General features: G+C 38.2%; 2 protein-coding genes across 2 annotated transcripts in view; both read left to right on the forward strand.

Annotated features, from left to right (window-relative positions):
• The first annotated feature begins 3,601 nt into the window (after positions 1–3,601).
• The window catches only part of LOC309822902 (uncharacterized protein), a 181,655-nt gene continuing 158,760 nt past the window's right edge, over positions 3,602–26,496 (forward strand). The window contains 2 exon segments of the mRNA XM_082654986.1: positions 3,602–3,700; positions 4,670–4,807. Coding sequence (XP_082511112.1) covers positions 4,676–4,807 — 132 coding nt within the window. The 5' untranslated portion in view covers positions 3,602–3,700; positions 4,670–4,675.
• On the forward strand, positions 10,872–26,039 carry LOC309823466 (flavin-containing monooxygenase 3). Its single transcript, XM_082655750.1, has 8 exons — positions 10,872–11,172; positions 13,917–14,105; positions 15,113–15,275; positions 15,526–15,668; positions 16,442–16,641; positions 20,867–21,222; positions 23,424–23,496; positions 24,196–26,039. Exons 2-8 carry the CDS (start codon positions 13,980–13,982, stop codon positions 24,536–24,538), a joined length of 1,404 nt encoding a protein of 467 aa, XP_082511876.1. The 5' UTR covers positions 10,872–11,172; positions 13,917–13,979; the 3' UTR covers positions 24,539–26,039.

Genomic DNA, 26,496 nt, shown 5'->3' on the forward strand with positions numbered 1-26,496 from the left:
AGAAGAGTCAGCTGATAGTCTTATTAGGGTTCACTTGTACATGGTCCTTTGTTTTTCTCTTGCACCCTTTAAAATTCTCTATGTATCTTTTGCCATTTTAATTTTGATATGTCTTGGTGTTGGTCCCTTCGAGTTCATTTTGTTTGAGACTTTCTGATTCATGTACCTGGAAATCTGTCTCCTTCTTCAGCATGGGTAAATTTTCAGCCATAATTTCATCAACTATATTTTCTCCTTTCTCTCTCTTCTCCTTCTAGTACCCCTATTATGCAAGTGTTAGTAAGCTTGATGTCATAGAGGTCCCGTAAACTATCCTTTTTTAATTTTTTTTTCTTTTTACCGTTCTGATTGTGTGTTTTTCGTTATTCTATCTTCCAGATCCCTTACATGTTCTTCTGTATCACTTAGTCTGTTATTAATTCCTTCTAGTGTGTTTTTCATTTCAGTACTTGTATTCTTTAGCTCTGACTTTCTCCTTTCTATATTTTCTAGTTCCTTGTTAAAATTCTCACTGTGTTCATCCCTTCTTTTCCCAAGTTCAATTAGCATTCTTATTACTAATGCCTTGAACTCTTTATCTAATAAATTATTTATCTCTGTTCCATTAAGTTTTCTTTTAGGGTTTTTTTCTTATTCTCTCCCTTGAAACATGTTCTTCCGTCTTCTCATTTTGTTTAACATTCTCTATCTCTACGAATTAGGTGAAAAAGTTACCTGTCCCAGTCTTGAAGGAGTGTCTGTGTGGAAGCATTCCTATGCAGTCCATGTGTACTCAGTGGCTTTGGTGGGAGAGCTGCCATGTTAGAAATCAGTGATCTCTTATAAAGTAGGATTCAAAGAGTTTTCTGGGATTCAACTAATCTTGAAGGGAATGTATAAACAGTGGAACATGTTAATTAAGGACACATTTGACTTGGAGTTGTCTTTATTTTGTTGGACTTTTTAAACTTTCATTTTACATCATCCTTGGCCGTTGTCACAGCCTGTTGGGATTCATGATCTCTATGTATAAGCAGATAAGTAAATAGATGGAACTGATAACTTAATTATAGTCCCAGAGAATGGGTAAAGTTCCCAGCCATACCTCCACTAATTGAAGGGTAATTCTGCCTCTTCTCATTTAGGAAGCAGGCAGGAGTGTGAGAACACCTACTATAGAGGAATACATCAACATAGGCACATTGAATTCGCAAGAGGCATATCCACTTAGAAATTCTCTTCCCTAGGAAATTTCTTAAAAACACAACGACATCCTCACTTTGAAGCTTTTTAGTAAGATCACCTCACAGAAGACCGGTAACACCCTGAACAACGGTTCACTTCAACAATGTTGTTTCTCTAAAGCAGGGATAGAACTGTAACCAAATCTAGTCCCATTTGTTTTGCACAACTTGCAAGCCAAGAATTGTTTTACATTTTGAAATGGTTGAAAGAAAATCAAAAGAAGAAGAAGATTTCATAACACATGAAAATTATACAAAATTCACATTTCAGTGTCTAGAGATAAGTGTTATGGGATTACACCCATGCCCATCAATTTTCTATGGCTGTTTTCACACTACAGCATGGTGTGGAATAGCTGCAACAGAGACTTTATGGACCACAAAGGCAAAATATCTGCTATTTGGCCCTTTGCAGAAAAAGTTTGTCAACCTCAGCTCTAGAGCTCATGTGAGGAAAGGAGGCACCGAATCCCCCTGGGTATGTACAAAATGAGCACCTCTTTACAAGCTTGTATGGGCATCTTTGTATGCAGTTATGGGGATTGTACAAGACAAGGAATAGAGAAGAGAGTGAGCTAGTAGGGTCGAGGTGCTTAGTCCCAACATTCCTTCAGGAAATCAGTTGTCATTCCTCTCACTGATGCACTCACTTTTAAACTACCTCCTAGAACCTTGAAACTACAGGATCTGGGAGAAGAATAGTCAAATACAGTGTGTAGGGAATGTGGCCAGGAATCAAGAGTAATCTTATGACCAACAAGGGATGCCTCCTTGGGGTGCCACATGCTCTAAGCTAAATCGTTCTTCCTAATGTTCTCTCTCACCCAGCCCTACTCCAGAGAACATGAAGGAAACCATGTAAAAGAGTGTGGAAAAGAGGGGCAATGAAGCAGGTAGTGGCCACTCCCCCAGCCAGGTCCTGGGCATTTGGCATTCTGAAGATGAAAGAGGTCTTTGCAGAAAGATGCAGCAAGTAAAAACTAGGCAGAGGTGTCCAGGAGAGGGACTGGGGTTAATAAATGGGTCTGTTACAGATGAAATATACTCCTGCAAAGGGAAGAATTGGGAAGAGTAGACTTTTTTACCTTGTGGAGAGAGACAATAGCATTAGAGGTCAAGCTAGAATTGGGTGTGTCCTGCTCATCCTTAGATGAATAAAGCTATAGGAATGGTACTGCTTCCTAAGGAAGGTATCCATAATCACTATAGTTTGAGTAGCATTAAAAACTAAAAAGAGCTCTATGTAAAACGAGAGGAGATAAAAACATGTGATCCGAATTGCAGCTTAGAAAATTTAGTGAGCCTGTGATTAAAAAGAAAAACAATTTTACCTACAACATACCTTTACCATTTGGTAATTGCTAACTACATGCCAGGTTTACATATGCGTATATATGTGTATAGATATAAATACATGTGTGTGTGTGTGTGTGTGTATATATATATATATATATATATATATATATATATATCTCCTCTAAGCCTTGTAACAATTGAGCAAGATAGATAGTATCCTCATTTTATTAATGAAGAAAACAAGAATTGGAGAGGTTCAATGACTTACCCAAGGCCACACAGCTCTAAGTGACTGAACTAAGATTTGCAGTGTCTCTGACTCTCCACTTCACCACATTTACTTTATAGATGAGCATCACCACCTCCAAGAAACATAAAAAGGCAATTCCTCCAGAATTAAATATATGCCAGTTTATGCTAAGTATTACCTGCTTAATGAGGGGACTCACTGAGTCAAATAATTGAGGTATCATCATTTTAAGTGATAGAGGAATATGGTTGGTAGGGAAACAATTTTTAGAAACTTCAATATACTTCATGACCGGGAGTTAAGTGCAGTTTATTTAGTCTCATCACCAACGTAATTTTACCTGGTGCTAATGGATCAATTTATGGAATTTGATCTTTTCCATGACTACACACTGACCAGAATCAAAGAAATACAAATTTGAGAAATCTAGGCCTTTGACCACAAAGGTCCAAAGAGAGGATAAGAGGAAAGAGAGAAAACCCATCTTCACTGCTGGGATATCTCAATTAAACAGCTAGTTTTCAACAGTATTGGGGGGCTACTATGAGATACCCAGAGAAGAATAAGAAATGAGAAAAATAAGGTAAATTTTGAATAACACATCATAAAATGGAGCAGAAAACTGCAGAGTCATCTATCTGGGACAAATGCCGGAGTCCCAGGCCAAGAGTCCAAGAGTGTAAGCAGTAGATTGGGTTTACTAGGACTGAAGGGAAAGCAGGGATTGGGCAGCCAAGAGACTAGAGCAGAGCCCCACCCTTGGCAGGGAGCTTGCTGGAGGACTGGGAAACGAGTTCCTCTTTAAGAGCAGCTCCTCCCATTTTGCAATAATCCCCCCGAGTGTTGGTTCAGGGAAGCATTTTTTCTTTCAAACTGCCCAAATATCTTGGACAAGACTTAAACCTTCAGAAGAACAGAAGATAAAGAAAAGGTAGAAAAAGAAAAAAAGGATGATACTGTAATGATGCGAGAGGGAGGAGAGTGGGATTGGTAAATGGAGAAGGCGCATGCTATATTTATACCAAATATGGCCAAAATGAGAATGACATATAATTCAAGTAGATATTTTTTACTTTCTGAGAATTAAGGATTATGACTTTTGTCATCCAAATCTACTTCTCTGCATATCTATGTGATTTTGTCTAAAAAGAAAAAAACAGAGAAAAGTAATAGTCAGGTCTAAAGATATTGTCAGGAATAGGAAAAGATTAGGAAACATAATTTTTTTTAGAAGAGAATGGAGGTTGAGGGTAGCAGCTAGTGGGAAGAAGTTGTTTTTAGATAAAGAGACTTGACTTTTCTTTTTAATTGAGAAGGTGAAGAATATTATTAGGGGAGAAAAGAGGGTGACTTCCTGGCATACCAAAACACAGATATAGCCAGACTTTATTCCTCAAGGCTTATGTTAAAGTAGAGAGAAGAAATAAATATGTGTATTTATATGTGTATATGTATATGCATTTATATACATACACATATATATTTGTTTCTTCCTTCATACATACATAAATGTTTGTGGGTATAAGTGTGTGTATATGTGTTTTAGTGGTGAATCTCCTCTTTCTCCCATTTACTGTCTCTAGTACAGAGTAACTGACAAAAGGCCAAAGGCAAAGAAGACAAATATTTTGCCAGATCACCAGACTCTTAATTTTGGAGAGTTGACTGAAAACAAAGTGCTTCTTTTGGGAGGAAAAAATATTCTCTTTAGAAATTAAAGAGAAATGCAAAGTATAGTTAGATAACTTAAAAAAAGTTCTGATCTATTTTCTTTTAATATTGCTTTTCTTGGTGCAAAAACAAAGTTGCTTATTAAGCCAAAAAGTGATACCAAAAAAAAATCCAAAAATGAGTCTTCAGCAATACTGTTGCTGGAAATGTTCCCTGGGCCTTTGCACAGGCAACCATGGTGAAGAAAGTGGCCATCATTGGAGCTGGCATCAGTGGCTTGGCCTCCATCAGGAGCTGCCTGGAAGAGGGGCTGGAGCCCACCTGCTTTGAGAAGGGCGAAGACGTCGGGGGCCTGTGGAAATTCTCGGTGAGTGGGACACCACTGCAATAGACTGGGGAGTGAAATGGGAAGTGTGAGAGCACATTGCTTGAACACAGCCTTCCAAACAAGCTGTCATGGCAGTTACACTCACTCTATGAAACACAACATCAGAAGCAGGTTGGAAAGTAAGTCCCTTACTTACTTCAAAAGTAAATGAGGTAGTGGGCTGGTTAGTCTCTGTGTACAGAGCTCAACTCCAATAAATCATTAATAAGTGAGCCACTTGGGGATAAAATACATGGTCAAATATTGGTTAGGTTTATGTAATGGAATTACATGAGTTATTCACTTAAAAAGCAACGGCTCTTTCCATTCTTTTGTTGGGTCTCTGGAACATCCTCTTAGTGATTCAGACCACAGATTTTAAGATTTCAGGTGCTGACTTTGGTCTTGCCAAAAACGCATAATTCATGAGATAGCTACGAGAGGAACCAAGCATAGGACACACTGATTTGAAGTTCTTCAATGACTTTTTACTTCTATGCATTTATATGAAGGACTCCGTCAGCAGACATGCTTGTAAGCTGACGTTAAATCACTTCCTGCGTTGTCTGACAAGCATATCATAGGGTGTGCGGGCTGCCTTGTGCCCCCAACTCCCTCAGTGTCTCCAACCTTAGGAATGCTGTCTGGCTAAGCCTACTCCTGTTTTCTTCTTCTTCTTCTGATAAACCATTAACACATATGCAAACATAGGAAGATCATTAACCCTTTTTAAGCCACCATTTCCTTCTCAAATGCAAAATTAGTATTAAACTTTATAACTTAATAAAAGGTTGTATTTAAGGAGACAGTGTTTGTGACAGCTCTTTAAATATTATAAAGATATGAGAATTATTCTTATTAATGTAGATATTTTCTAGGCTGTAAAGAACTCTTCAAACCATGCAGTATCTTTTATAACATTGTGGAGCCCAGCGTGTCACTGGAATGTGCTGACAGATCTTCAGATTAGCACACTGATGAATCTTAGGGCTATTTTATTGAGCACTTTCTATATGCCAAACACCATTCCCATTTAATTCAGTCTTTATAATAATCCTATAAGCTAGGTATGAGTTTTTCCCTTTTACAAATGAATCTGAAGCTTAAAAAGAAAAGAAAAAATGATAAATGGCTGGTAAATGGTAAAGACAAGACCCCAGTTCAATCTGACTTGTCTCTCCAGCCTGAATTCTTAACCTCTTTTTAAACTACTGGGTGACATTTCAACAAGTGGCTTATTGAGCAGGCAAGTCTCCTACACAAGTCTCCTGATCTTAACCAAATCCTCATATTCAAACTTACTTTGCGGACTTCCCTGATGGCTCAGTGGTTAAGAATCTACCTGCCAATGCAGGGGACACAGGTTCCAGCCCTGGTCCGGGAAGATCCCACATGCCGCAGAACAACAAAGCCCATGTGCCACAACTACTGAGCCTGCGCTCTAGAGCCTGCGAGCCACAACTACTGAGCCCATGTGCCACAACTACTGAAGTCCGTGCGTCTAGAGCCCGTGCTCCGCAACAAGAGAAGCCACTGCAATGAGAAGCCTGCGCACCGAAGCAAAGAGTAGCCCTCACTTGCTGCAAGTAGAGAAAGCCCACGCGCAGCAACGAAGACCCAACACAGCCAAAAATAAATAAATATAAATAAATAAATAAAAACTTACTTTGCAAAGCATTGCTGAAGAAAGACACTGCTGATATAGCTTTTGAGAGCAGCTGCCTCTCTTGTTATTCAAGGAAGACTTTAAAATTTTGAACCTAGCATCATAGAGTGATAAAACTACGCAGCTGCAAATATGTGCTACTCTTCAAGAAAAAGAAAATTTACCCCAGAGGCTGGAACCTCAAACACAGAAGCTGAAGCCTTGAGACACAAATGCTTATTACCAGGTCTTGAAACCTAATGAAACTTGCCCTGCTGGATTCCAAAATTGCTTGGGACTGGTGACTCCTTTTTTCCTTCCATTTTCTTCCTTTTGGAATGCGAACATTTGTAACTGGTACCCTGTGCCTGTCCCATCACTGTATTTTAGAGGAAGACAACATGTTTCCTCGTTTGGCAGGTCCAGAAATGGAGAATTTTATCCCAGGGTACCTGGGATATACCTGGGATATACCTGATTTAGATGATGAGATTTAGGACTTTTAAGCTGATGATATATAAGTGAGATCTGGGACTTGATTTGATGCTGCAGTGGACTGAGACTGTGGGGATGTTGGGCTGAAGTGAATGTATTTGGCATGTGGGATAAATGTGAATCCTTAGGGGCCTGACAGTGCACTGTGGTAGGCTTTTCAAACAATGGCACCCTCAAAGATATCAGGTCCTGATTCTAGCACCTGTAAATGTTCCTAATAAAGACAAAGGATATTTACAGACATGACTAAATTAAGAATTTTGAGATGATGAGATTATCCTGGATCATCTGGTTGGGCCCAAGATGCCATAACATAAACCCCTAAAATAGAGAGGCAGAGAGAGATTTGACACACAAAGATAGAAAAGAAAATGCGACCTCATCAGAAAGAGAGATTTGAAGATGCTATGTTGTGACCTTGAAGATGGAGAAAGGGGACATTAGCCAAGGAATACAGGTGGCCTCAAGATGCTAAAAGAGCCGAGGAACACTGGCATCCACCAGAAGCTGGAAGAGACAATGATTTTCCCCTAGAGCCTCTGGAATGAACATGGTCCTGCCAGCACTTTGATTTAGGCCCAGTGATACTGGTTTCCAACTCCTGGTCTCTGGGATCATGAGGGAATAAATTCCTGCTGTTTCAAGCTGTCAAGTTTGTGGTAATTTATTACAATAGCCTCACGAAGCTAATAGAAACTAATATACTTGGTTATTCGGAGTTTCCAAACTATTTCACCTCTGTGAGAGGACTTAAAGATTGCAAATGATGTTGTGACTTGCAGTGTTTCTCAAATACCTCTAGGAGTCTGTAGCAGTATACCTAGAATTCACATCATGGGATTATATTATAAAATCAGGTTAAATTTTGTATTTTCATTATCTTTAGTTTCTAAAGATAGCACTTTACATTCTCTCAACTTTTTTTTCTTTCAGAGAGATCCAAATATTAGTTATGTGTAAAAAGGGTAAAGTGCAGATAATTCACACTTTTGTAGCTGTTTCCTATAGCACTTTCCTATAGCCCTTCTACTTCTTTCTTCTAACCCCGATCTAAAGGCAAGATGATGTATTTCCCTCACCTGCTCTGATCGCTGAGAAGATAAAGTACGTTGTGACTAGGATGCAGGTCTAGGGGAAAGGTCTTTCCTTCTCAGGAGTCCCCCAAACAATATGTGAGTAAACTGGATTTTGGCCTGAAGTGTCATGAATAAAGTCTGTTTTTTTCTGGGCATACAACCCATTGTTCACTTCCCCTGACTTTTTTCTAGCCTATGTATCTATTTGATCTTTAATATTTAGTCTCTCCTTGTGTTAATTATAATCACTATCAAGCTTCCTAAACTCACCCAAAGCTATGAATTCCTCCACCTCTGCATCCCAAATGCACACTAGCAGAGTCAACAACCCAAGGGAGCAGCGGAAAACTCACGCCATATTTCAAGATCACATTGCTTTCTGACGCAAACTTGGCAATTAATCTACCACTGAATTACTTGTCAAGAACAAGGCCGCAGCCACATTGGCTTTTGATGTGATTGGAATATTCTAGTATTATACTAAAAATTTATATTCTACGGGCCTGAAAACTTTGAGTTATATGAGCCCTAATTCTAAATTTCTAGTGCTCAGTGCTTTTCATTATGAACTGGCAACTCTACATAGAGATCTACAGTTTGATCTTTCATCAGAGGGAAAATCATTTCAGATAGAAAACAATGTTAATTTTTTTAAGGAAAGAAATGTTTTTCTCTGGAGCCCCTTTTGGGTATTTTTTTTTAACTTTATTTATTTATTATTTTTGGCAGCGTCGGGTCTTCGTCACAGTGCGTGGGCTTCTCATTGTGGTGGCTTCTCTTGTTGTGGAGCACAGGATTTAGGCGCATGGGTTTCAGTAGTTGTGGCATGCAGGCTCAGTAGTTGTGGCTCGTGGGCTCTAGAGCGCAGGCTCAGTAGTTGCGGCGCATGGGCTTATTTGCTCCACGGCACGTGGGATCTTCCCGAACCAGGGCTCAAACCCATGTCCCCTGCATTAGCAGGCAGATTCTTAACCACTGTGCCACCGGGGAAGCCCCTATTTTGGGGTGGTTTTTTTTTTTGTTTTTTTTTGTTTGTTTGTTTGTTTGCTTTTTGTTTTTTTTTAATTGGCTCTTTAAATTTGAAAGTGCAATCTGAAGAATTAGACTAATGTTTACTTTGTTATTTTATTTTTTAAGGATCATAGTTTTGGTCAAATAGTAGCTTAACAACTATTGCATCTTGCACTTTGGTCTGTCACTAGTTGATATACAACACTATAAAAAAATGAAATATGCCTTATTTTCAAGTGCCCATGGAACATTTCTAAAACTGACTCAACCAAAAAGCCTCAAAATTTTTGAAAAAATGTATAAATAAAATGAAATTCTCTGTTGCCAATACAATAAAATAGAAATTTATACCAAAATGATGGAAAATACTGCCTCCAGGAAATTTTTAAGTTCTCTCTTAAAGATCTATTGATTAATGTTCTTTTAGAAGTTCGAGCCAATTCAATAAGACAAGCGATTGATAATAAAAAAGAGAAACTGGAAAGGAGGAAAAATTATCAGTTACTGTCCATCTGATTTTATACCATGAAGGACATCAATTGGAAAATGGCTGCAAAAAATAAGATAATACAATGAGGTTGGAATTACCAGACAAAAATCAATAGTTTATACATGTTTTAGAGTTAGCAAACTGGCTCTTTTTATACTAAAGCTGTTCTGTTTTATTTGATCTATACATTTTTAAAATTTTTTGATCCATTATTTTAAAATCATGATATTTCACATAAAGATCTAGGGATATATCTTCTTTTGAAAAATTAGAAAATCAGGCAACACTGTATCTCCTCTTACTCTAATACCTGGCCTCTTTTAGGCTAAATTTGAATTCTCTGTTCCACCATATTCATTTTTGACCCATTTCTTGTAACTTCCTCTGTATTTATAGAATTTTTTTGATTGGTGCTATGTACAAACAACAATCCCTTAGAATATTTCAAAAAAAAGACACACCCATTTACAAGATTTTCCATCTTCTCTTGTTCATATAGTTATACCATTCTTTTTGTTTAAGTAAACCTTCATGCTTATATTATTATAACCATGTAAATACTGTTCATTGTTATATTTTCTTTCTTAAATAACTTTTTGTTTTCACTGGAGCTAATAACTGCCTTGTGTCCTTTGTTGGTTTAATTTTATAAATGCTATCTCTAATTCAAACCCCAGGCCATCCCACAGAATTCTCTCAGCATGTTTAAACACACAAGGTGTTTCACCAGCTTAATTCTTCTCTCAACTATCTCTTAAAGATACTCTTTCAGATTGTCTTCCTTCTTTTCCCTAGGCTAGCTACACTGCTTTACCCTGGGTAACCCTATTTTCTGGAAACCTTATCTTTCTACTATTTTGTTTATTCTCTCATTTTAGTAGACTATATGAGAGTACATCCTCAGTAGTTTTCTGAAAAATTATATATGTGAAGTAAAAGATTGTAGACTTTGAATGTCTTAGAGTATCATTATTTGATCCAGATTCCCAGTTGATTAGATCTAGTCTCAGCTTTCACCTTTCTTTGGTCTGTTAAGTCAGTTATCACTCATGCATCTATGTTCTACTTTCAAAATATTGTTGTTATTTCTTGTTTGCTTTTACTTTTTTTCTTTTTTTTCCTTGTGGGTTCATATCTCTGATACCTTTACAGTAATTTCAGTGGAAAAAGAGTTAAATGCATCTACATAATCTTTCATGTTTAATCAGAAGTCTGGATTACTTAAGTAATCAAAAATAAATAAATAAAGTTACTTCCATAAATAACCAAGGTTTGGTTCTTTGTTGAACACTTGCCCCACAAAAAATTTATATTTGAAAATGCAATTTATGACTCTATAGTCATTCTCTTATGAACTTCTTATATCATCAACTTAAAAGAATCAGTCTATAAACATGGGCTCTGAGATACACTATAATACCAAATAGGAACAGTAAGATGTTCATGACATATTTTTTTTTTTTTTCTTTTTTAAGCAAGTCACACATGATGTGGTTAGTTGATGCTGCAACTCCTCTCTCATTAATCATGGCCTTTTCGGAATCCAAGAAAAACTGAAGACCAATCAGCTCAGCATTGCTAGGGGGATTTACTGAATATTATCCTGAAGCAACCAAAGTTGCAAAAGCACCTCAAACCTGTCTCAAAGGTTTGCATCATTTTTATTATATGAAACTCCTCCCTTGTTGTTACATTACATAATTTTCCCTGACTTTGGCTTGCTCCAAAACCTTACCTTTGGCCTTGTATTAGTTTTCTATTTCTGCGTAGCAAATTACTGCAAACTTTAGCAGCTCAGAACAACACTTACTTATTACTCTCAGGTGTACAGCATAGTTCAGCTAGGTTCTTTGCTTAGAGTTTCACGAGGTCAAAAATAAGCTGCTAGCTGGGCAGGGCCCTTATCTGGAGGCACAAGGGAAGAATCTGCACCCAAGTTCATACAGGGTGGTGACTGAATTCAGTTCCTTGCTGTGGTAAGATTAAGGTCTTTGTTACCTTGCTGGCTGTAAGTTGGGATTCCTCTCAGCTCCTAAAGGCTGCTAGTATTCCTTGGCATATGGCACCCTCCATCTTCAGTGCCAAGAACAACAAGCTGAATCCTCCTCATACCTTGAGTGATATGATATTTACAGGTTTCACCCAGACTCAGAGGGCAAATGACTGTACAAGGCTGAGGAGCACTAAGGGTCACTCTTAAAATTCTGTCTACCAAATGCCTCATGCTATAAGTTGAGGGAAAGTCATGAAGCATGTCAGCGAACCCTAAAACTCTCACTCTGTCCTGGGAGATCCTCTCCCATTTTCTCCCATGAGTTCTTGATATGTTGCAATGTTTCGTCAGTAAGTAATACTAGACTACTAAGTGTTCAGGTCACTCGTTTATGTCTAGCATAAACAGGACAACAGACAAATGTCCAGAATTACATAGAGAGAAGCATAAAAGCATTCTAAGACACAAAGAGTACCCCCAGTTGGCACAGCTTAATCTCTAGGTCTCTTTTGGGTCAATGCTCAGTCTTTCAGGTCCCCTCCTTGCCCCTCAGCTCTTTCCAAAATTGTATCTGGGCTTATGGAGAAGGAGAACTTAAATGACCTTGGGGTAAAGGGAAGCCAAAGTTTCCCAGATTCAAACACAGGTCTTGGGACTGTCCTCTGGCCGCTCTGGTCTCCTGATGTTTCTATTCTATTTGGTTACCATTCACACTCATCCTTCAAGAGGATAAGACAGCAGTTGATGAACCTGGAGACTGTCCTCTCTTAACTTAATCAGGAGCCACTGAATCTGCTTGCTGAATAGACCTCACTTGCCAGGTCCAGTTTTCTCACTGAGTCCCTGACTCAAGTGGTCCACTCTGCATCTCTCCTAAAATGTCGCTTAGCTTCCTCCATGGCAACTCTCTGGTAAACTACGTACTAAGATTCTCAGATAATTTCTGCATCCCTGTTGGGAGCAAGCAGGAACTCCTATGTTTTGTTCAAACTGAATGGGTTCAAGAGAACTAAACTAAACTAAAGTTCTACCTCTTCCTAATCATTGCTACTTGACTTTCCTGTGTCAACCTCCCTCTACCCAGGCTGGTTCAGCGGGAGGTTTTGATATGTATTCTGATATCTTACCAGAATTTCAAATGTGAAAACAAAAGCCCCTCTTCCCTCAGTGTTCCCCTCAATGTTAATTTCAGAATTCCAGAATAAAGCTTAGGACTTAAGTAATCCACCATTACCCCTTTTTCTGCCTCTATTCCCCTTTCTCCTTACCCAGTTCTTTAAACCAATGTTTTTCAAACTGGAGACTATGACTCATTAGTGTGCTATGATATAAATTAATGAATCAATCTGCATGTTTAAATGAAATGTATAGAAAGTATGTGTGCAACTCAACTTGTTGAAAATGATTTATTTCATAAAACTTTTGTCCCCACTGTGTGTGTGTTTGTGTGTGTGCACGCACTGGGTTGCAATATAAAATATATTACTAACTATAGGATATGGGCAAAAACATTTGAAAAACACTGTTCTAAACATAACCAAACTTCTCTCTGCCCTAGGTACATAAGAAAATATCATGATCTAATCCACCAGAACTACCTCATGACACGCTAAAGGAAATTTTTTTCATTGTGGTAAATAAACCACAATAAAGATTTGCTGTTTAACCATTTTAAAGTGCATATAGTTCTGTGGCCTTAAGTTAATTCACATTACTGTGCAATCATACCACCATCCCTCTCCAGAACATTTTTAATCTTCCCAAAGTAAAATAATACAGAAATTAAACAATAACTCTCGATTCCCTCCTCTCCCTGGTCCCAGGCAACCACTGCTCTTTCAGTCTCTATAAATGTGATCACTCAGGGTACCTCAGCTAAGTGGAATTATACAGTATTTATCTTTTTGTGACTGGCTTATTTCATTTAGCATATATCCTCAAAGTCAATGCCTATCACAGCATATGTCAGAATTTCCTTTCTTTTTAAGGCTGAATAATACTCCATTGTATGTATATATCACATTTTGTTTGTCCATGCTTATGTGTTGACACACTGAAATCATGCATGGGTGAATTTTGGAAAATATCTATCACTGTATTTAATGGCTAAAAGGAATAAAATTATTCCAGTTACATGTTCTTTAAAGGACATGATGAAATTCAGAATTTGTTTCCCTTAGAAAAGCAAAGATGTTAAGAAAGATATATTTTTCCACATTCTAAGTTCCTTTGATTATCATCAAATTGTTTAAGTGAAGTTAATTTATGCCTCATCTTATTTCACTTACTTGTGGGTAAAGGCCGACTGAAAATGAGTGCTAATTATTTGGAACTGGCCCTGACTGTGATAAGTATACTCATTCACAAACTCTCTTCCATTTAAAACCATACTTTCACAGGACCATGCCGAGGAAGGCAGGGCCAGCATTTATCGGTCAGTCTTTACCAACTCTTCCAAAGAGATGACATGTTTTCCGGACTTCCCTTTTCCTGATGACTTTCCCAACTTTATGCATAACAGTAAGCTCCAGGAATACATCACTGCGTTTGCCAAAGAAAAGAACCTCCTGAGATACATTCAACTTAAGGTAAGATGTTATCAAGAAATTAATTCGGGGCATTGCTGTGAGGAATTTTCTTTTTATTAGTAGATTCCCATTAGTTCTTTCAGTGTCTCTTTCTTACTTGTCAACGTTTTTAACAATGTGGCTTCTCTGACCCTAGATTTAGAGAATACACATTCTTCTCAAGAATATGTAGGAAATTTACAAAACTTGACCACATTCCATTAACTTAAGAACTCTTTTTTCCTAAACAATTTATGGGTCAAAAAAGAAAATGCAATGGAAATTTTAAAATATTTAGAGCTGAACGATAATTTAAATTCTACATATCGGTATTTGTGGGAAGCAGAGAGAGCAAAACTTTCATGAAAATTATAAGCTTAAATGCTTATATTAGAAAATAAGCTGGGGCTGGGGCTGCTTTCTCCTTTTAGGCTCTGAAACTCCCCCTCCATCCAGTCTAATTTCTCCACTGGTGAGGAGCCTTCCCAAGGTGTGGGAACCTTTCCTCCTTCACAGCTCCCTCCCCGGGCTGCAGGCACGATCCTGATTCCTAAGGTTTTTCACGTAATCCTTACACACACTAAAATTTGAAAAGAACTTATGCTCTGAATACAGACATCTTTCATTTTAAGACAATAATGTTAAAAATAAAATGGCTAATGAAATACGTTAGGAAATGTTGTTACTACAAAAATTATTGGCCACCAGATTATTTACTACATGTGCTACATGCCTCTTGTAAACTATGATTCAATTCACTGTCATAGCTCCGAAAGGAATCACTCTTCTACTGCAGAAAATACTGGTCATACACAAGGAACCATGTGGGGATAAAAAACATACAGACCATTTAATGTTTTGAATTATTCTGAAGGAATTTTGAATTTGTAATATGTACCTTCATAATGAATTAAGTATTTTTCCTAAGACACTATTAAAGATTTTTTTCATCCTATTTGATCAAGTTGGTGCCAAACCTACCTGTTAGCATAGAAAAAAAGAAGGCTACCTTTCTGTGTTTCTCTTAGACACTTGTATCCAGTGTAAATAAACGTCCTGATTTCTCAGTCACTGGCCAATGGGACGTTATCACTGAAAAGGATGGTAAAAAAGAATCAGCTGTCTTTGATGCTGTAATGATTTGTTCTGGACATCATGTGTACCCCAACTTACCAAAAGAGTCCTTTCAAGGTAAGGCCAAAATTTAGGGTGCCATCTACAAATCTGACATGAATGAATGACCTTGATAATGTCTTTCTTACATATATAAAAGTACAATTTATAAAAGTACACATTAAATTAAAATATGCTTCCACTGTATCTAATATACCTGGTGTGCTAAAATTCCAGATTACTGCAACTATATTCACCCACAAGATCTGTTACAGCAGTTTTTTAAATGGAAATCAAATGATTCATATGTTTCCCACTTTTCACTCAGGTCTACAACTTTTTAAAGGCAAATGCTTCCACAGCTGGGACTATAAAGAACCAGGAATATTCAAGGGGAAGCGAGTCCTGGTGATTGGCCTGGGGAATTCGGGCTGTGATATTGCCTCAGAACTCAGCCACACAGCTGAACAGGTACGCCTCCCAGATACTAAGGGAATTCTTTAAAGGGACAGACACACCATTTGAAAGGTGTGATAACGAAACGGGAGAAGAGCAGGGTGCTTGATCGGAAGACTAAGTAGTGTTTCATATAGCTCAACTTCCCTGGTAACTTATGAAATTTTAAATAGCTTGTATGGCAAAGGCAGAACATCAGCAAGGAGTGATGTTGCCATTCAACAATCTTCTTCTTTGGGACATTTAGTGTCTAACATGTGTCCAGTAAATTCCTCCGAAACTAATGGGATCATTTTGGGATCATCAGATAAGCATTAGAAGAAATATGACTAGAATGCAGTTATTGGTCATCAACACCAGAGAAGATTTGATTAAGATATGAAAATTTGCCTGGAGGAGTATAACAGAGTGTTGACCCTAAGATGTGGATTATAAGGCAGGGAGTTTATTTGGGAGAGCTCTCTGGATGAATACCTCTGAGGGAAGGGAAAGAAGCTTTCCTTTACTTACTCTGAAGCTAGGATAGTCCTTTAGAATTGTCTCTAGTTGAAGTGAGAGGCTGGACCTTTATATCCTTCCATTAACCAGTCACTGAATGCAGGGAATCCAAAAAGAGTATAAGTTACCAAACTAACTGCCAAAGAGGGCTGACAGCTGAGGGTTGCCTTCTGGCAACACTCCCAGAAGCTGCTATAATAACTCCATTCCTAAAGGCAGATCTGGGGGATATATCACAGTATCCAGTACAAATGGTCACCACTTTAATGGTTGAAATGGTGTTTTTTAAGGTCATCGTCAGCTCCAGAAGTGGCTCCTGGGTGATGAGCCGGGTCTGGCATGGTGGCTATCCATGGGACATGATGTTTATCACTCGATTTGAAACCTTCCTCAACAACAACTTACCAACAGTCATCTCTGACTGGTGGTACGTCAAGCAAATGAATGCAAGATTCAAGCATGAGAACTATGGCTTGATGCCTTTAAATGGGTAAAGTAGACTTAAACATGATATGCCTGCTAATTTTTATTTCAGTGTCAACAACCCTAATGTGTGTTGTAACCCCCAAACAAATCAAAGTGAAGTAATCACCTCTCACTTTTCAGAGGATAAAGAATTGCAAAAGTTAGGGGTATTTTCCTATTCACAATCCTCCTTACCAGATTTGCACAGCTGCGAAGTTATATAATATCAGTACCTCAGGAATTAGTCCCTAGAGTTAGGATAATAGTAGTCAACATGTTTTAAGCCCTTAATACAAGTCAGAGTCTCTGACACGCATTACCTCCCTTTATTCTCACAACAACTATGAGGATGGCTCTGTTATAATCTTCATTTCAGAGATGAGAAAACTGTGGTTCAATGTAGTTAACTTTACCAAAGCCGCACAGCCAGGAAGTTAAAGCCATGTCCAGATTTGCTGACTCTAGAGTCCCTCACTCTTAGCCACCTTGCTCTACTGCCTCTTTCTTAATGACAAAGTTAAGCAAAGCAGAACTTTCCCTGTGCTTCACTCTCAACACCTGCCCCTTAATGGAGCCCTCGCACTGAACTATGGCCACAATGTTTACATCTTCAGTCTCCTCCTCACTCTCTCCTATAACATCCCCCAAGCCAGTCACATGATAAGAAATTACTTTGACATGGGTGAAAAACCCAAGTTATAAGCTGTTTACATCAAAGTTAATTCATTAATTCAACAAATATTTATTAAGCATTTATTATGTGCCAGGACCTGTGTTAAATCCTGTGGATATAGCAGTGAACAAACACATAAAATCCCTGTCCCACATTCTAGTAGTGGGAAACAGACAATAAACAAATAGCAGAAAATCATACAATGACATGTATCAGGGAGGAAAAACAAAGCAAGCAAGGGTAACAGGGAGTGCCATCAGGACAATTTTAAACACTCCGTAGGGGAGGCCTCACTGAGAAAACTTTTAAGCAAATTCCTGAAAGAGATGAGAAAATGAGCCATGAGGATATCTGGAGAAGAGTATTCTGGACAATGGGAACAGCTAGGACATCACCTCTTCAGGGGTATGACTGGTATGTTCAACAAACTACAATGAGCTTCTCTTCCTGGAGAAGAGGGCTCAGGAGAGTAGCAGGAAATGAAACCAGAGACATCAAAATAGCCAGTTGATGTTGGGTCCTGTAGGCCACTGTAAGGAGTCTGGCCTTTACTCTGCAATTGCAGTGGGAAGCAATTGCAGGCATCTGAGTAAACTGAAGACAAGATCTAAGTTAATTTGAAGAGATCACTTTGGCTTTTATGGTCATCACTCATTATAGATGGGTGGGTCAAGGAAGGAAGTAGAAACACTGGGTAAGAGGCTATTGTCAAAGAGTGTTATTCCTATGTTTTCCTCTAAGAGTTTACATTCTCTGATATAAATCACAACAAGATCTTTTTTGACCCGTCTCCTAGAGAAATGGAAATAAAAACAAAAATAAACAAATGGGACCTAATGAAACTTAAAAGCTTTTGCACAGCCAAGGAAACTATAAACAAGATGAAAAGACAACCTTCAGAATGTGAGAAAATATTTGCAAATGAATCAATGGACAAAGGATTAATCTCCAAAATATATAAACAGTTCATGCAGCTCAGTATTAAAAAAGCAAACAACCCAATCAAAAAATAGGCAGAAGACCTAAATAGTCGTTTCTCCAAAGAAGACATACAGATGGCCAAGAGACACATGAAAAGCTGCTCAACATCACTAATTATTAGACAAATGCAAATCAAAACTACAATGAGGTATCACCTCACACCAGTTATAATCGGCATCATCAGAAAATCTACAAACAACAAATGCTGCAGAGGGTGTGGAGAAAAGGGAACCCTCTTACACTGTTGGTGGGAATGTAAATTGATACAGCCACTATGGAGAACAGTATGGAGGTTCCTTAAAAAACTAAAAATAGCATTACCATATGATCCAGCAATCCCACTACTGGGCATATACCCAGAGAAAACCATAATTCAAGAAGACACATGCATCCCAATGTTCGTTGCAGCACTATTTACAATAGCCAGGTCATGGAAGCAACCTAAATGCCCATCGACAGGCAAATGGATAAAGAAGATGTGGTATATATATACAATGGAATATTACTCAGCCATAAAAAGGAAGGAAACTGGGTCATTTGTAGAGACGTGGATGGACCTAGAGACTGTCATACAGAGTGAAAGTCAGAAAAGAGAAAAACAAATATCGTATATGAACGCATATATGTGGAATCTAGAAAAATGGTACAGATGAACCGGTTTGCAAGGCAGAAATAGAGACACAGATGTAGAGAACAAATGTATGGAAGCAGGGGTGGTGGTGGTGGTGGTGGAATGAATTGGGAGATTGGGATTGACATGTATACACTAATATGTATAAAACAGATAACTAATAAGAACCTGATGTATAAAAAAAATATATTTAAAAAAAGAGGCTATTGTCAAACATCCAGATGAGAGGGGTAGGTGGCTTGAACTAGGATCATCAATGCTCAGAAGTGGTCAGATTTTGGATACAGTTTGAAGGTAAACCCAAACAGCATTTTCTGTTAGATTGAATAACAGATGTGAAAGCAAAAAAAGGGTCAAGGATGTCTTCCAGACTTTTGATCTGAGCAAGAGGGCAAGGATGGAGGTGACATCTATTGAGACGTGGAAAACCATGGGAGGAGCGGAAATTTAGTTTTAAACGTATAAAAGTTGGAATGTCTATTCGACATTCGCACAGAAAAATGTGGAAACGCAGTGGGATACACAAGACAGAAGAGACATTCAAACCGTAAGTTTAAAATGTGAACTCAAACAACAACAAAAATGTGGACTGGTCAGAATATAGATAGTACTTAAAGAAATGAAAACTAGATGACGTCTCTTGAAGAATGAATGGAGATGGAGAAAACAAAAGGTATGAGGGCTGAGTCCTGGGGCACATCATCATTTAGAGGTCAGGAAGAGGAGAAGAATTCAGCAGGAGACACTGAGAAAGAATAGCGAGGTAGGTAGAAAGGAATCAAGAGTGAGTGATGACCTGAAAGCAAAATGAAGACCGTGTTTCATGGAGGAGGACACCATCAAGTGTGTCAAATGCTGCTAATAAGTTGAGTGAAGTGAGGAGTAAGAGTAGACCATGGGATCTGGCAGCTTGAAGATCCTGGCGGCCTTGACAAAAGAAGTTTCAACACGGCAGTGGGTTTAAGATAAATGGCAGGTAATTCGAGCAGTTGAATCCAGCCTTTTTCCAATCAGCATTCCAACCAATCTCATTGTCTGGCTCAGTTTCCTCCCCAGTGGAGTCTACCTATGGCTCTCTCACAGCTCTCACCGTCCTATAAGAACAAAGTCTTTTCCTTCAACACTATTCCGTTCACCCCTAACTTCAGATTTATGTGCACTCACTAGAGATGTTACTGAATAAAAAGTAATCAGAAGTTCTCTCTTTCCAGATTTCCAGTGGCCTCTTCCTGCTCCTGGCCTTATTTAAATTCCTAGATGCTCCCTCCCTCACCTGACTTGTGCCTTTGTCTGCACGGGGCTCACACTTCACATTTTATGATAGAACCTGACTGCAGTCTTCCCACCTTTAGCTTCCTTCCACCTATTTGATCTTCTTTACATCACGATGACCACTTTGGAGTATGCTATGTTAAGAATAATGTCTAACATTTCGAGCACTATGTATGTGCTACAAGCTATGCCAAATTCTTTATATTACTTAGGTCTCCCAATGACCTGTGGTAGGTATAACTTTATTGCCACTCCAGATGAGAAAGATGAGGCAAGAGAAATTAAGAAAACTTAATTTGATCAAGGTTCACAGTTGATAAGTAGCAAAGAAAAAAATCTAAAGACCCAGGTACTCTGACTTTAAGAGTTTTTCCTGATATAGGTTTTAACAGGGGGAAGGGCCTGAGTGCTTATTCTGGGATTTAGAGAGAGCTCTGTGGAAGAGAAGAGAAAGATCACAGGAAATAGAGAAGGGATCAGCAAAAAAACAATTTCTCTTACTCCACAATGTTGTCTTACATCAGTTTTGTTCTTCAACCATATTGGTGACACTCCATGGCACATTAAAAAATCTTGAGTCATTTTCTCCTTCCTTACTAATTAACTATTAACAATCATTAATTAATTATTATGGACCAATAAAAGAAACAGGAAATGTTACTGTTCTAATGGTCATCTCTGTTTTCCATATAGCACCCTGAGGAAAGAGCCCGTGTTCAATGATGAGCTCCCGGCTCGCATTCTATGTGGCACTGTGACCGTTAAGCCAAATGTGAAGGAGTTTACAGAGACTTCGGCCATTTTTGAGGATGGGACAGTGTTTGAGGCCATTGACTGTGTCATCTTTGCAACAGGCTATAGTTACGCCTACCCCTTCCTTGATGACTCCATCATTAAGAGCAGAGACAACGAGGTCACCTTATTTAAAGGCATCTTCCCACCTTCACTGGAGAAGCCAACCATGGCAGTGATTGGCCTTGTCCAGTCCCTTGGAGCTGTCATCCCCACAACTGACCTGCAGTCTCGCTGGGCAGTACGAGTAATAAAGGGTAAGCAGACAAAGAAGCTCATTGATGGGAAAGATGGAAGCCAATGAGAATGGCTTTGAGTCTTTGTGAAAACAATAATCCTAATAACAAGGGACAAATCCTAGGTCCCATCCAGTTTCCAGAATCTATAATTCTACATTTTTTAGTATTATATTTTATAAACAATTAAAAACATATTACATTGAATTGTCATAAACAATAGTACAAGGTATTATTCAAGGAGTAGTTTGTGATTAATAACTCCTTAGAACTGTTAATTACCCAAGACCTTTCATTAAACTTGAGAACACCAGAGACTCTCATCTTAAATGCATGACAACTTTATAAAATTAAGATTTCAAAACTCAATAGAATGACATTTCTTGAAAGGTTAATAAAAGATGTTTCAAAGCCAATATCCAGCCAACTTTAAACATCCACAGTCATGAAAAAAAAATTATCATTGCTAGAGAAGAAGTGGATTTCCTGCTCTATTTTCTTCCCTGTCATGGATCATTAGAAGCAGAAAGCACTTGGTGTGGTAGACAGTCTCTAAGGAATACTAAATCCCTGTATTTTAAAAAGAAAAAGGAAACAACAAACTTGATTGGGGCCAAGCAAAGAAGGCAGGCAGCATCATCCAGCCCTAGGCACTGGCATCAGATTCACACTAAGCTTTAAATGCAGTTGTGGGCCAATTCAGACAATAAGACCAAACAGGGCCATGGTTAAAGAACAAATAGAGATGTCAAAGTTTAGTGTGCAAAGTCTAGTTGGTCTTAAAGGTATGAAAATTATGGATAAGGAATCTTAGCTGGTCTGCTTCCTTTGAAGCCACATCTAAGGCTTCCAGTCCTACCTGACTTGCTGGGGTTTAAGTGTTCTTTTATACTGGTGGTTGGAACCTGCAACTACATAGCCTGCATCATCGCCCACCACCAGGCTACTATCCACATCATTACAGTCCTTTATATCAGTGATCTCTCTGAATCTCCTTCCCTCCCCGGTCCCCAAGCAGAGATGTGTTGCAGGATGATGTTACTCCAGTGAGGCAGCAGCCAGGAAGGTGAGGGCATGAAATTCTACTTAGAAAGAGCTAGGATCAGGGTCCAGGTTCAAAGAGACTGGCATTAAAATGTGGGACACTTACTCTCTGTGTGGACAAGAGTTGTAACCTGGGCTCTGAAGAAAGGAGACAAGGCAGATACCCAATCAACAGAGAACTGATGCACAAGGCAAAGACTCAGTCTTGGGGGAAATGGAAGATAAGGCAAACAATCCAATTTGGGGGAACCAGGGTACCAGGACAGAGGGGTCAGCTACAAGCAGCCCAATGGCAATAGCTGGTGGGCTATGGAATATAGCCTCTTCTCCATCTCTCCTCCTGCCCAAGGACAGAATGAGTTCCAAGGTTTGAAACAAGGCCATGTCTACAGACTGTTCACATGACCCTGTCTATAAGGATTTCAGGAATAGGGAGTTAGGCAAGTCATTGTAGGTCTTGAGCAATCAGAGCTAGGCTGGGAATTCTGGTTCCAGGTGATCGCAGAATTGCCAAAGAAACCACATTAATTTGAAGCATCTGGGTACAAAAGTTTGGGTCTAGATTTCAGAGAATTCTATAAATTGATGCCAGAAAGAGCCTGAAATCTTGGGGCAGCCCCAAATCAGATTTGGTCTCCTGGGACTTCCCGATATCCTTGGTGACTTATGGACAGTACATATCCTCAGTCTCATTCAGGTTTTCAGAGAGAACCCTGCGGCTTCACTAAATTCTCTATCTTATCTGCTGGAAATTCCCTTTCCTGGCAAAGCAAGATAACTTCCTATGAAGATTTTTTTTCTTAAATCTTAAAAAAGAGATGCCTATTTACCTTTGGCTATAATTTATTAGAGAACATACTTAAAAATAAAGCTGAGAGATTAGAATATATAATCTAATATTTTGAAACTGATTTTTTAAATCCGATAACTGGTTTAAGTGCAAAGATACAAAGATAAAAGATTATTTGGGTAATGGCTTTTAATTATTGTGACGAGTATCATCACTGAGAAGATTGGGAATGACCTGTATGTTTGTCTCAAAATTTTATTTTGCTAGACAGTGACAAAAAATTTGGAAATGCTAATGTGATTCATAACTCACTATTAAAAAGGAAACATTGCAAGCTGGTCCTGTGCCAGACTTATTTAACTACTATCATGTCTTTCCCTTTTTATAGGAACTTGCACTTTGCCTTCTGTCAAGGACATGATGAATGACATTGATGAAAAAATGGGGAAAAAGCTCAAATGGTAAGAGCAGCTATTGTAAAGGGATGTAGAATTTTCATAGAAAAAGCAGAATTTGTAAATACTTGGGACTGTTTTAGTTTTAAATGGCCCTGAGTGAGGTCATTACGTTGACAGCTATGAGCTAAATTCAGCCATTCAACAAATATTTATATCCAGGATCTATTTTGCACCTGATACCCCACTAAATCCTGTTTTAACCCTCCATAGCTCCTGCAATATGTCATAGAAAGGAAACCCAGAAAGATTAGAAGTTAGAGGAGTTTGGGAACATGTGGATGTGGACTTCAATTTTCTAGCCCATAAATCCTCTAAGATGTAAAGGATGCCTTCCAACAGATGGCTCTAATAAAATGAGAACTAGTCAGAAGAACCGGGCTCCAGTTCTACCTCTGTCACTAATTAGCTCAGTGGCCATGAAGTAATAACCTCACTTGAGCAAGAGACAATTTACCTACTTGTAAATGTGAATAAAAATGCCTTTCTCAGCTGCCTTGCCGTGTTGTGGAATGTCCAAATGAGATCAGTATGAAAGTCCTTTAGTAACAACTACAAAGTACAGGATAATGAGCAATAGTCCCCTTACCAACACAAAGGATAGATGCTGATTCCCATGGATAAAAAGGTGTGAGGCATTTTCCCTGTTCTTGTTCCTATACAAAGCGTGGATGACCACAGTCTTGTTTCCTCTCCCGCCCCTAGGTTTGGCAAAAGCGATACCATACAGACGGATTATATCGTTTATATGGATGAACTTGCCTCCTTCATTGGGGCAAAGCCCAACATCCCATGGCTGTTTCTCACAGATCCAAAGTTGGCCTTGGAGGTTTACTTTGGCCCTTGCAGCTCATATCAGTTTAGGCTGGTGGGCCCGGGGAAGTGGCCAGGAGCCAGAAATGCCATCCTGACCCAGTGGGACCGGACGTTGAAACCCACGACGACAAGAATTGTTGGGAGTCCTCTGAAGCCTTGCTTATTTTGCAGTTGGTTCAGGCCCGTTCTTATTTCTGTTCTGTCAATTGCTGCTTTCCTTGTGTTGTTCTAATCATCATTCCATCTAGGATTCTGAAAGTTACTAACACTACCTGGGAAGAAACTTTGCTATTTAAAAATTAGGAATTGCACACCTCCTACTTTCCTATTTAGCAGGCGTTAGTCAGTAAGACAGTACTATTTCTAGGCCTTTAAATAAGCCCCTGTAAGAATCATGTCATGATCTAAAGAACATTAATCAATTCTCTTCAGGTTCCACTAACATTTCATAATTCCATAACATTTCCATAACATTTCATAGTTAGATATATTCTCTTTATCTCTAACCTAAGTCATCTCCTGAAACATTTGACATGATTCCTTTTCTCCTTAAACAATGTTTGAAATATGTATTTCAAATCTAAACAAAGAACAGATTAAGCAGAGTAGCTGCAATATGATAGTCCCAGCCTACTTCTACAAACTATTTGCAGGGAGAATTTGGCTATTATATTCTATTTCTGTCCTCCAGACGATTCCTCCTGTCCTGGCCAAGAAACATAGCATGGAGACCCCATTTATAATGAAAGTTAGCAAGAAGTAACTCATTTTATTCAGATTCTCAATAAGGAACCAACTTTCCAACATGTAGCAGCAAAATAATGACAACAATAACAATAATAATGAGTAGAGCACCAAATATACCTTTTAACTGAATGGACAGTCTTTTAAAAAATTAAATGTTTAGCCAAAGCTATGACCCAAGCCTAATAAAACCTGATACAGATCATATAAAATTATATACCCTTATAGAATGGGGTGCCAGAATAAATCTAAAATTTTATTTTTTAAAGTATTATTACATGTTACAGTTAAATTTTGATAGCTAAAGATTTTCAAGTTTGACATTATGGAGCAGATAAAATAATCTGTCAGCATCACCAGCCACCAGAGGGCTCTGCATGTTGTTGAACTCCATATTTCTTACTACACCTTCATTTCTTTTTTTTTTTCCAAACAGACTTTATTAAAAAAAAATCTTGTGCTATACTTGGTTATAAAGGGACAGTCACAGATTTGGGGGGAAATACCATTTTATCTTTCTTATTCATTATTCCTTTCTTTATTATGCTTCTTTAGATGAAATACTCCTTACAAAATCCTGGAATCCATATTCCGTATGAAATACTCCTTACAAAATTTCTAACTGAAGCCATTAGAGCAACAAGAGAAGGAGGAGATCACATTTTTCTCTAACACTTTCTCCTTTTCTTTTTTTTTAAATTCTCTTGATATTTTAATCTTTGGAGCTAAGATTTATTATGGATGTTGTTGTAGACAACTTTAAATCATTCCCTTTTCCTAATTGTTTAAGGTAGCAAAATAATATTCTGCTTTTAAGGTCTTCTCACAGATGTGAAGTATTCCCAAATATTCCCAAGTGAAACAGAACTTTTCTTGAAACCCTGTGGCCCACATGGAATCAAGTAAACAAATTAAATACAGCACATAAAATTTATTTTGTTTCATGTTATAAATGCTAGTATGCAAAATAAATTGAAGATTAAAATTGATACAGTTTCTTTTATTCTTCCTCATATGATTCTTTAAGTTTTTGTAAACATTAATTGGCTCATTAATAGTTTTCCTAAACTATTGTAGCCAACATACTCTCTTAATAGTCCTATTAACATCTATCTATTCCCATACTAAACTGAACTATTATCAATGTCTTAATTACTTTGGTACATAACAGTAATTCTCAATCATTCAATTCCACAAGTTACTCTGATAAGACTAAATATGTGTGTGTGTGTGTGTGTATTTCAACTGACACACAATTTGAACATATGAAGCACAAAAGATTTTTTTCACTCCCAGTTTCATCTAGAAATTCTTACCAGTTCTTAAAAGTGCATAGTCAGATATTAAAAATAAAAGCAAATAAAATTCTTTTTGTACAGCTGTCATAGCTATGCTGATTAGATATGAAGCTGACCTGCAGGATCACAGGATTATTGGCCACACCCA

The sequence above is a fragment of the Grampus griseus genome, assembly GCF_964374135.1.
Source record: "Grampus griseus genome assembly, chromosome: 1".
Lineage (NCBI taxonomy): Eukaryota > Metazoa > Chordata > Mammalia > Artiodactyla > Delphinidae > Grampus > Grampus griseus.

What these genes read in the sequence shown, in the direction of transcription:
- LOC309823466 (XM_082655750.1), top strand. Translation starts at nt 13,980, where the DNA reads ATGACATGTTTTCCGGACTTCCCTTTTCCTGATGACTTTCCCAACTTT. An exon ending in ACCAAAAGAGTCCTTTCAAG is followed by an intron (nt 15,276 to 15,525) that starts GTAAGGCCAAAA and finishes CTTTTCACTCAG; the next exon opens with GTCTACAACTTTTTAAAGGC. An exon ending in GGCAGTACGAGTAATAAAGG is followed by an intron (nt 21,223 to 23,423) that starts GTAAGCAGACAA and finishes CCCTTTTTATAG; the next exon opens with GAACTTGCACTTTGCCTTCT.